General features: G+C 38.9%; 1 protein-coding gene across 2 annotated transcripts; it reads right to left on the bottom strand.

Annotated features, from left to right (window-relative positions):
• Positions 1–795: 795 nt before the first annotated feature.
• Positions 796–11,673, bottom strand: LOC103722807 (putative protein phosphatase 2C 60). 2 transcript variants are annotated; one of them, XM_088705793.2, is made up of 5 exons: positions 11,413–11,673; positions 10,287–10,707; positions 8,992–9,359; positions 2,768–3,004; positions 796–1,430 (listed from the first exon to the last, which is right to left on the bottom strand). In XM_088705793.2, exons 2-5 carry the CDS (start codon positions 10,603–10,605, stop codon positions 1,161–1,163), a joined length of 1,194 nt encoding a protein of 397 aa, XP_088561919.1. In that variant the 5' UTR covers positions 10,606–10,707; positions 11,413–11,673; the 3' UTR covers positions 796–1,160. The 2 variants fall into 2 exon arrangements, with proteins under 2 accessions (XP_088561919.1, XP_089781996.1); XM_089925870.1 differs by having other exon boundaries at positions 10,287–10,702; positions 11,413–11,609.
• Positions 11,674–12,199: the final 526 nt, after the last annotated feature.

Genomic DNA, 12,199 nt, shown 5'->3' with positions numbered 1-12,199 from the left:
AATACCTGTACAGACATTTACTGCAAAAACAAATATTCAATTATACTTAAAAATATGACTAGACTATACCCATTTTAATCAGGATACTGCAAAATTTTAAAGCTAGACCAGTTCTACCGGATACCGAGCATAAGTTCACCTCTGAGTGTTGAGTAATTACTTCTTCTACCTCAAAACCGATCTACGCTATATCATTAGCTGTTTACTAACAAACACGGTATCCTAGCAAATCGAGATACGGAGTTTGTTGCTCTATAAGCTAGATAAATTTTTTTTCGACTCTCTTACGCTGCCTCTGCTCCTTCCAAGCTTCCTCCTATTCCATGAGAGTGTTGTTTTAGCCATCAGAGAGACCCTCATCGAACATACTCTAGTAGGTAAACTTTATTGTTTCTGTTGTTTTATATCAGAGCTAGTATCAGAGCGCTGCCCAAAGCCGTTATCCAACTCCACTATAGCATCGCCACAGAAACGCGCAGCGATCCAATCTAATCTCTTCGGTTCGAACGGCAGACGAGCCGGATACTTTAACAGATCCAATCCAATCTTTTGGGTCCGAAGAGCCAGATACTTCAATGACCACCAGCAACTTGACACCTGGTTCGGACCAGTTTACAGCAACTCTCATTGTACTTACTTCAAACACTTCTCGCTGTTAGAACCCCTATTAGCCATTACTCCAGCATTCCTGAAAAGTCCAGGATTTGGAGGCCTCGACCAAGACCTCCGTAGCATACTGCATCTGGTCTGTCATTAACCAACATTCAGAGCCAAGCAACAAGAGACCCATCAAAATTACTGGTAAAGGAAACAGTTAATTATGAACAAAGAAATAGAACTGCAAGGATGGGTTCGTGTTCTTGGAATTTACATACCAAAAGAAAGAAGAAAATAAAACAAATGAGATTTTAATTGAAGAGTCCTAGTAAACACTTAGCCTAGAATCTGCTTTCCCTGCTACTTGGACTTCAAGATAGGACCTCATCGAGTTCATATGAAGCACAACAGAAGGAATGCATATTAGTGTCACAGTATAACAGATGACAGATACAAAGCTGCTCTGTCTCCCTACTTTTACATCATTGGGGGCATGATCATGGGAGTCATTCTGGCTGTGTAATTTAGTACAGAATAGGGAAAGATGAGCTGAGCTGGCTTAATCAGGTAGCACCAAGTTCTGTGGGTGTCGCACAAGGTGCAAGAGATTTTGCTGGCAGATTGATCCCACCTCCTCTTACAGAAAGTGAAGGGCCCTTGTGCGAGCTGGCTTTGCTTACAAGATTTGAGTCAAGGAACACAACAATGACAGTTATATCGTCGTGGAAATGCCGACGGATCCCACGATCAATCTTCTTGAGATCAGAGTACCTCATCTCTCTTTTCCTTGCTGCTTCATGAAGTGCAGCTTTCACAAGCCTCCGAGCACTACCCTGCAGGAATTCAAGACAAAAGTGATTCATACCGTTCGCAGAGTGCACTCATATGCAAGCCACGGTAGAATTGTTTCAAAAACAAGCAACCCTAGCAACCATTGTAGTCGAACAAAAGCTGCATCCTCTGTATTTCAAGTTGGCTCTACAGCTTGTAATTTGTTCCTTGGGGAATGCGATCATTATTCACTCAGGGAACCTTAATGCAATCAGACAGAAGAAAGGCACTAGTCTTTGTTGAGGCAACGACAACTCAAAACTCATGCAAAACTAGGAAGGATGAGAAAAATATACATCTACAGAATAGCACCCTACCTCAATTCACACCCAAGTATCTCTTAATCAAGCAGTCAAATGATACAATTCTTTCCATTATGTTTGCTACAAGGGCCTTTAAGAGGCAAGGCAAGAACTTACACATGGCTAAAAATGCGTTAATAAGTAACCCATCAGAAACATATTCTTTGTCCCGTCCTTAAAATTGCGTTCAAGGATGAAGGTTCCCTTTTCTGATTTCATATCATTCAAGTTCTTAAAATAAGCCCTCATACACCCTCGATCCATTGACTCACCACTGATGAATCTTCATCCTAGCTCCAGAATCAAAGTCATCAGACAGAATACCCAACAAGGTAAACCCAGAAGCAACAGGGTAGTTCCCACATACTTGGCCTGGATTTATGTTCCCTGATTGTGTTGAATCCACATTCAACACAAGGTTTCTTGAGCCCTCTCCAACCTCCATGTTTTTTTTTCCTTCTTAACATGATCATGACATCTCCATCAGTTTTCTGTCCCTTAATTATGCTAGTGTAAACTCACCTAAGCTTAATTCAATGATCAAGACTGATACCTAACTGCTCCCCAGTTTGTAAGACACATTCAACCAGAATTCCATCTCTGCAATTCCAATTTTATATGCTTACATGCTGCTGATTGATCAATAATCTTAGCCATGCATTGCGGTGGGTCTTATCCAAACTAACAAAATCTTCATTTAGCCCTGCTTGTAATAATCAATAATGCTCCAGATGTGAATTCTATAGTTTACTAAAAAACCTCTTTAAGTAATTAATTCTTTTATCTGGTATAGGATGCCAGTATGTTGGACTATTTCTATCTGGAGAAGGAATAATGATACACTGCAGAACAAGTAAAAAACATTAATTCTATTATTTCTCAGTGGATTAGTAAGTCAGTTCAACTAGGGTATTTCAACTAGGGCTCACCCAAATCATGTCCACAAAGTACAACAATGCATATTACTTGAGCCAATATGTTCTTCCATACCCATGTTTTTCCACTTAAAAAGTCAAAATATAAGAAGAAAAACTCACACTGTGAGGATTGTTATGAACAATATCAACTGCTGCTTGGTTGCTAAGCTGCTCCCAGAGTCCATCAGATGCAAATATGAGAAACTGATCATGTGGTTGTAATGGTTGCACAGAAATTGATGGTTCTGAACTAAGTATTGGCTTTTTGAAAGGTTCACGAAGGCGAAATTTTACATATAATGGCTCCCGGTTAAACTCTGCCTTTTTTAGGTATACATCACCGATTGACCTTGTGACCTGCAATACAGGGTTGGACACTCTTGAGCAAAAATATAATAAATTTGTTAAGAAATGGGAAAAGAAAATGGAACCTATATCAAGTATTGTACTGCCAACACTATTTCCATCATAATGAACATCAAGCAACAGTTTTCATGGATGGCTGGTGTAATATTATATAACATTCTCCTCAACAAAGATGTGTTGAGTATTTACTTCCAACATCATGTATTTGATGGGCAACAAACAAAAAGAATAATCTAACTGTGAAAAGAGTAGGCATTTAGTAAGCAAGCAGTCGCATTGCTTGTCTACTTAATAATGTCAAATGAGTTCTTACAATACCCAAATGAATGATGCTGCAACACAAAATTCAGATGTCTCATTCACGAAGATGGAGAAAACTAGAGAATAAAGACAGGTATTTCTTGTATTAAAATTCTGTTCTGAAAGGTGTGTTGGATTTGATTCCAATACCAAAATGTGGCGAAAACCCTGAAAACTAGCTGTTGTATGAGCCCAAACTCAAAACAGAAATATATTAATAGAAACTTAGAAAACATTCAAGTACATCTGATTTGGAGGTCACGGATACAAAAGACGGAAACAACCTCCCTGCATATGGGGGTAAGGCTGCGTATATCCAACCCTCCCCAAGCCCCGCAATAGCAGAAGCCTCGTGCATTGGGCCACTCTTTTCTTTAAACTTAGAAAATGTCCAACAAAAAATTATTAGTAACTAATTTAAACATATTTGCATATCTATATACTGCAAAAGGTTTGAATCCATCCGTCACTGGAATTGGACATTGTCCTAATCTTATATATATATATATATATATCCCAAGCACAAGCTTCTCCCATCTCAGATATTTCATATATGTGATAGACATGTATTTTAACAGGAAACAAATTAGGGTTTGCTTCTCATATCTTTTCCTTGAGAATCTCTCCCATGGATCTTTTATTTGAATTGGAAAAGAAAGAATAGGTGGGTCTTTCAACAACAAAGAGGCATAGCTGAGTTGGGAAAAAAAGGCAATAGATTCAGACTGAAAATGTAGATACCTACCTCTCTCGTATCCTAAACACATGTACAGCACATGCCAGATTCTAGACAGCATAACCGGTATGATAGATGTCCAGACAACATGCAAAATTGGTAATGCGCATCCGAAGTACATGTTTAATTGTACATGATGTATCAAAAAAGCATATATAAATGACATGTTAGATGTCTAGACAGCACAAGAAATTGGTAAAGATGTCCAATGTACAATTTTGTATATGATGTATCAAAAAAGCATAGAACTATCTGATACTAAATTTTTAATAAGTTATAAAACTACTTTATGGGATTTTTCTGTAACAGGCATAAAATAACACTTAGAATATTTTTTCTTAAATCTATATATAATATTTGGGTTTGCAGCTTTGATTAGTATATAAATCTACTATGCCTGCATCTCAGCACTTTATATAGCAGAATACCATCTCTTTCAGAAATAAGAAGCTTGCTTAAAAAACAAAGTCGAAATACATTAGTTAGTTGGAAGGGCAATTATTTTTCTCCTGATGGTGGAATAAGGTCTCTTGAGTTTCTCAGAAACCTACCATTGTATTTTCTTTCCTATTTACGTGTTCATTTTTTCCCTAAATTTTTTCTTTCCTATTTTTCTCTTGACGGTGGAATAAGGTCTCTCAGTGGGAATTTGAACAGTTGAAGAGAAAGTAGCATTTCCCTATGAGGAATCGCGGAAACTAGCTAAGGACAGGCTGTTTGCAGAAATGGTGAACAAAAGCAAAGTACTACATAGTGATAGGCAATAATCAAACTCATTTTCATTTCCTTGGAAAAGGGTAATGAATCAGAGTCTATAAGATTGGGGTGGATTTGAAGTGGGAGACACTGATAAGGTAACTGTTAGACATCAATGCTTTATTACAGGCCTTAATAAGCTCTCCCCAAGCTCTACATGACAAATATACAAAGGCATCAAACTACAGGTACATGAAAAATATTGGATATGCTTGGTCATTTTGGAAAATAAATATTGCAAGTAAGAAAGAGATAGGTGACTTGCTTGGCTTTTGAGTGACTGCTATGTCTCCCCTAACAAAGAAGAAGAAATGGAAATGATGCAGATCTGTTCTCTTCCATTATAGAATTTTCAGCAACCATAATGACAGGGATGTATCGCCCTGCTTCCAAAAATGGAGATGTTAATACACACTTGAAAGTTGCATGCCTTCATGCAAACAATGAACTAAGAGTCCTGTTACATGAAAACCTGAGAATTAGAAGTGGCATTGGGCAAGCAGATGCTCTGTATCTCTTGCAGAGTTTATGACCTCATCTCTCTATCACTGGCCTGTTACTCATAAAGCACAACCCTCCTACAAGTTTGTGATTCATCAACCTAGCAGTGGAAGCTTTTTGAATTTGCATCTATGTATCCGGCAGCAAGAGGCCAAAACATGCTCCACAAACCTTATCAGAGGTAAGCATCACCATCATGTGCTTGGTCTATGGGTTGCAGGCTTATGAATTCTTCTGTTTGCACTACCATGTTTGGTGTCCTTGAGCAAGTAAATACATAGCAATAAATTAAAAGACGCCTTTTAAACCTTTGTTATATGTGCTTGAAAGTATTTGGCTCATCATGTTTAAGCTAAAGCTTATGTCCATACATGAGAATGCTTTCTTATACTACCTCCAACATTTGTCATCCTCTTGCTTTTATTCGACATACATGGAAAATATCCCCGAGCATAAGTGGAGTAGTGGACAAAGTACTTCTTTATGAAAATGCGTGCTTGCAAAGTTGCAATTGGTTTCTCCATCAGCCATGACCAAGCCTTGTCTTGCACATCATATAAGAAAAGATATCACCCAACAGATAAATCAGAATTAACAACTCTAGACTGCCCGCATCTATAATTATCACAAGGCTACAACTTATCAAATTTCAATTCAAGTTCTAGGACCCCTGAACATGAGAAATGAAAATGTGAAGACTGATTAAGAAACCAACTAAGATTTGAGTCACAGAATCAAAGAAGAGGTGAGTGGGGTATGACCTAAGAAAACACAAAGTTGTGATAACATTTGAAAAAGCTGGTATACTAGAGGCTATAAGTCCTGATTGTGTTATATGATGAGAGAGATTGATAACCAACCTATAATGGCTGAAGTAGCTGTTGATAGAAATGGTGATCACATGGTTCACAACAAACTCCAGATAGCATCGGTGAGGCTTATATGATAAATCATCTTTCCATTCAAAGATGCAAAGAAAATATAGCCATCTAATTAGTATTTTTTAACCTTAAAAAAAATCCTCAAAAAATCGTCATACCCAGCAAGTTTTATCTCAATTATCTGGGGAGAAATTTAAGAATCCCTCTCTCCACTTGTTCTATTAATGGCTATATCAAAAAAAAAAAAACTTTCATATTCTTTAATTAACTTTCATGTACCTTAGTTTAGGCCCTTCAAGCGCCTTGCCTTGTAAGGGACTCTACAAACTAACATTGCATCAGCATAAATGGATTAGCTGTTATGGTGTAACTCAAGTTAAGTCATCCAAACGAGGAAGGACACCAAGGTAATATGAGAATATGCCAAAGAAAATGCATATCATACCCCCTAGGTATCTTCAAGAATCCTTGACTCCAGACAAATGAGATAGAATGAGAATAGAGTTAACAGATGATGGCCATAAATAGGAGAATGAGATGTACAAGGTGGATCAGAAAGATATTGCAGCCCCAAGTAGGTTGAGTTTTTTTTCCAAAAAAAAAAGAAAAAAAGAGAGAGAATATGAATGAATACTGTGCACTAATTGCTGGTGCTTTTAGAAGATTTCTTTTATTGGAGGCAGAGAGTCATTGCATTTAAGTTATAACTCAAAATTAATGCGCTGCAGGAAGTAGCAATTTTATTACATGTTTCTGTTCAGTAGAGAAAATTCAGTGACAACATTTAAAAACATTACTAGGCTACTCCACAAGAGCTAGATGATTGGGCTTCTAGATCAACTTATCTTCAATGGATGCGGACTGGAAAGGATTGCATTGAAACTAGTAGAAGATGTACTTCCAATGAAAATACCCATAATAACCATGCTTTGTGATAGAATCTAAAAGAAAAAAAAAATGTCTTAAGATGATGTAGGACTAGAGCATATTGTATGAAACATTTTTTAATAAATTTCAGTGGTATTCTGGATGAGCCACAATATTTGCAAAACCTAAGGCAAAAAGGGCAATCAAACAGTTGGAGAAATGAATGTCCAGTGATTCCTTGAGAAGACCAGTCTGGGAAATCTGGATCCTGTTTACTAGTCATTGGAGGGAGGGGTGGATGGGGACGGGATATGCTTTTATTCCAATCTAATTATGAGTATCAAAGCAAACTTATCAGCTTTTTTTCCCAGAAAAAGTGACAATGAAACCCAAAAATGATATGCCTGATCTGAACTCTATATGCTAGTTACACTTTTTCAGATATAGAACTATATTTCCAACATGATAAATACCACACGATGGTTTGAGTCAATATGAAGCTTTCCAGCATCAAGGATGGTAAACAAATGCATCATGGTTTTTCTTTTCCCTTTTTTCCTCCGAAAATATATACTGCCACAAAGGGCTCTATGATCCTTCAAAAATCAGCTGCAACCAAAATCAATTTCTGGCAATCTAAAAATAGCACACAACCTACCAAAAATTCTTTAGGTTATGCAAATCTTGAGAACGCCATGTGAAGGATGTAATACTGTAAAATATGAATGTTGACCATTTCAAATGTTTTGAGGGGGGAAATGAGCAATATGGCTATAGCTTCCCTCATTTTTATTCAAAAGATAAACTGTTCAAATATATGAATCCTTGGGGAAGGATCCACGGCTAGAAAATTTGGACTCCTATCAGTGATTATAAAAAATTAGTGTAAGGTAATGGATAAAGAGCAATCAAAATTCCCATTGAAGACATTGAATTTTTCACCATTATAGCCTGCTTTCAGTCAAAAACCATCCTCCCCAAATAGACACTAGGACAGGAAAAAAAGCCATCCGGAAGAACAAATGTAATAATAGTCGATGAAAAAAAAATATGACATGTAAATCGGCAACTGTTGCTGAATTGCCATCCCTAGACATTCCAAAAACACCTTCAACTCAGTAAAAACCTACAAGGTAGCTAAGGTAAAGCAGGTCTAAGGACAATGCTCGTAAAGGCAATAAACAAGTTACAAAGGAACTACCGAGCATCAGTAATTGCCAAATAAATGTATCATCAGAAACTGTTAAACATTATAACATTGTTGCATCAATAAAATCACATCATAAACACACATATACACGCACATATAGTCAAACGATTCTTACACTTCAAAGAAACTTGAAAAGCATGTAGCCAGAAACGATTAAAAAGAAATTCAGTTATCATGCCGGCATCACACCGAACGTTCTGATAAGGATAAACAAGCAAGGGTGGGTTTAGACTTTAGAGACTGTCGAATGAGTGTAGGACTATAAATATTCTTAACCTTTAATTTGGTAGTACAAGATGTTGAATTTCTTTGATCTTCCAATAACATAAAAACTATCAGTCTTCCTTAGGGCTATCAAAATTTAAAAATTACCATTTGGGAAAACCCAAAAAGAGGTGAAAGAAGTTGGAGCAGAAAAGTTGCAAAATATAAATGCCAATCATTTTAACCTACATGATGCTTTGTACATTGCAAGTAGCAAATCCTTTAAAAGGGTATCCACATAGTTGATTCAGTGGCTACATGAAATTTTAAAGCAGGTCAGAGCACTTGAGAAGCAATCTCAAGAGGAATTGCATGAATATTTCTAAAGATCCTGATAGGCTTGCATACAAAAGAAAATCTAGATGACAATAATCAGCTAAACCTTTTTTATGATGAGAACTTTGATTGGATTAACTATTGTAGATTGTGTATAATGTATGAGAGGTATTCACATGATAAGCACCTGAATGAGGCCCTTCACACGCCAAACATTATGCTTCAAAACAACTATTTGTGAATCATCTGGGTGCAATGACTGCAACTCTTGTCGCACAGACTCAATACCTGCATTATGCTCTGATGACAACTGGACAGCCAAAACCTCTCCAGTTGCTTTGACAAGTTTCCCTAAAACAGCACGGGAGTCCCCAACATTGGCTATGTATAACATACCACCACAGATCACACCAACCAGACAGCATGAGCCAACAGCAGCAATCTGGGGTTTCGTAGGCCATTGTCTGGTGACCAGAGAACTAAAGCCCTCTTCAGTCGCCTGATATGCCTTCCGTATTACATCAGCTGACATTGACTGCTGCTCGGATGTAAATCCTGCGAGGCAGAGGCTCTATTGTCACATAAGGTACAAATTGAAACAACTCTTGCTATGGCTGAACGAGTATCTTTAGCATTATTAGTTGGTTATCAAACAAATTGGAATATATGTACAATTAGAAATTCACTTCAAGCAGAAAAGTTGCATGTACCACAAAATTTGACCCGATGCAAGCAAAGAAAATTGAGACATGATCAGGAACTAGCCAAGTCTATGTTTATAATATATATCCAGATATTACTAAAGATGTCAAATGGGGTAAGAAGAAGCTTTACTGCTGCTTAGATAAGTTTCAAAAGCCAGGACGATCAAGCAGCATACAAAAGACCCCTGCAATAAAATCGATAACCATACTGTTTCTTTCTTTATTTCTTTCTCTCTTTTTTTAAAACTTGAGTGGGGGGCAGAAACAGAGCCCCTCCCTTTATTACAAAGAAGGTGGGACTTTAACTCAGGCTGCCAATACCAACCCCCAGCGACTTTGCCAACTCAGCAATTTGCATGTTCCGATGGTTGCAGTCTTCATATTTAGTCAAGATAGCAGATATAATTAAGTTCAACTGAGATAATACTAAGCCAATGGAAAAGCAAATGACATTACAACTAAAACTCCATAGATATAGGATAAAGGTAGTATGCGAAATAACGAAACTAAATACACATTTGATTGCTGAAAGAAGTTGCACCATAAGCATGTATAAAGGTCTTTGGACTCACAAATTGTACAACAAGAGAATTAACAGTAGTATTAACTACAGGCAAAATAGCTAAGTCTTCCAAAGCTGAAACAGCAAAAGGATCACCCAGATATGCAATACAGTACATTCAGTAGCTAATTCATGACACACATGGAAAAAGACCAATTTATAAAGTCAGCAGCTGTTACAAGGGCTAAGCACAGAACTCTCTGGTTCAGTACTTACTCTTAAGATGGTGGAAGAGATGATCATTGATATAGCGGGATGTTTCCGGACCACCATGGCCATCATAGATCCCGATGAAGGTCCCATACGGACCGGACTCGAGCGAGCTCAGCAGGCCCGACTCCATCTGGCTCTGGTCCTCAAGCAAGCTGTTTGCTTGGACCACGGCCATAGAGAATTCTCCATTCATGTGCTGCCCAGTGTCCTTGTACCATAGAAGCCCATCCTGCCGGCCAACCGTATCGGAGCCTGTGTGCACATACCGATCTGACGACGGCCGCCAGCAGGCCTTCAGGAAGTTCATCAACCTTGCTAACATCCCTCATCTCACCCAGGCCGGCGTCCGAGTTCTCAACATCTAGCCCGAAGCAAACTTATGATATCCAAAGCGCAAAGACCCCAAGCTCCCCCTTTTCCTACTCTGTACAAATTACATCATCAATTACATAAAATACAAGTAGAGCAACGACGGCAACAACGACCGAAGCAGCTAAAGTTGCTGTTATTGAGAGAGAGAGAGAGAGAGAGATGAGGATAGATTCCAGAGAGAAAGAACAAAACAACCCCAACTTGCTATCATTAATTTGAAGAAAGTTCAATGTTTAAAAAGAAAGAAAGGCAAAAAAAAAAAACTAATTGGAGGCTGGGTAAAAACACACTCTCTGTCCTCTTTCGTTCATTATCCCAAAAGGGATGAATCCTATGCAACTGGACATATAGTAGATCATAAAAAATCCACGACAGAAAACAGAATATTTATAGTTCTCTTTGGTTACCTCAAACACAAATCCAAGTTCTGACAGGAGAAACAAGGACAATTTCTTCCACTTCGACCTTAAAAGGGCCTTCCCCTTCGTTGCTCCGAATCAGATGGAACCGAGACAAGGTATCACAAACTCACTACCCTTATCGCACAACAATGTGAAAACCCCCAAAAAAACATCAATCAGAAATCGTGCCAACGAGCCATGTCATATCCCCCAATCTTCACCTCACGAACACATCTATCCATTGACTCAAACAAAAGCTCTCAGCTTTGAAAAGAAAACTCAAACCCAACCCTAAATCCACCATCAACCACCCCAAATCCGACGCATTAGACAAAAACAAACAGGAAAAAACCCACCTTTGCCTCGGAATTGACTCCAAATAGCTCCCAATCGATTCGCTCCGGCGGTAGACGACGCCGCCCTCAGATCTGGAGACGACGCTAGAGAAAAAAAACGGATCAGCCGATTTAGGCGACGCGACCACGCCTCTCTTCCTCTCTCTCTCGCTCGCTCCCTCTGGCTCTCCGAGGGTTACAAAAGCCCATAAAAACACAACAATGGTGAGGCCAAGGCCAGCGAGGCAGAGAGGCAGCTCTGGGCTCCACCACCACGCCCCGAGAAGGGGCGAGTCTGGGAGGGGCATTTAGGGAAGACAAGGAGGGACAGATCAGGAATAAAGATTGTGAGAGATAGGGGCAATCGGGGCATTTGGTGCTCTCCTCATTTTGTCGAACATGTGCGTGCTTGGACCGAATAGGAGTGTATAGAAGGATTCATCTTCCTTCGCGCGAATCCACCATTGGATCGCGTAATTTCTGCTTCCAGATCTGTGTAGATGATGAATGCAAGAATTCGGACAGCTCTCAGATCTGTGCGGGGCGCAATCCAACGGTCTACGTTTCGTAATAAGACGAATCATTCTTCCGCACGGAATATACAACCGGAGCCCGCTTGGAACCAAACATTAACGGTCCGTTCAAGAAACCCTATCCTGTATCGTTTTTTTTTTAACCACATTGGACCGCCTTTGGACCGTGCCAGACCACCAAGTACCGTACACGTGTAACGATCATTAAATGTCGCAATAAAGTCGTAGGCGATGTTAAAGGACTTACGTACTTGGGGTTGGGGACCCGTAGAAAA

This window comes from Phoenix dactylifera, chromosome 10 (genome assembly GCF_051530095.1).
Source record: "Phoenix dactylifera cultivar Ajwa chromosome 10, Ajwa_hap1_PhDact_Kaust_v1.1, whole genome shotgun sequence".
Lineage (NCBI taxonomy): Eukaryota > Viridiplantae > Streptophyta > Magnoliopsida > Arecales > Arecaceae > Phoenix > Phoenix dactylifera.
The sequence above is the reverse complement of the archived record's forward strand: the minus strand, read 5'-3'. Positions and strand labels throughout refer to the sequence as shown.

Excerpts from the sequence above, each read along its gene's own strand:
- LOC103722807 (XM_088705793.2), bottom strand. The coding sequence starts at position 10,605 with ATGTTAGCAAGGTTGATGAACTTCCTGAAGGCCTGCTGGCGGCCGTCG. Across the intron at positions 3,005-8,991 it reads GTGTGAAGGGCCTCATTCAG|GTCACAAGGTCAATCGGTGA; the intron begins GTGCTTATCATG and ends CCTGTATTGCAG. Across the intron at positions 1,431-2,767 it reads TTCATAACAATCCTCACAGT|GGTAGTGCTCGGAGGCTTGT; the intron begins GTGAGTTTTTCT and ends GAATTCCTGCAG.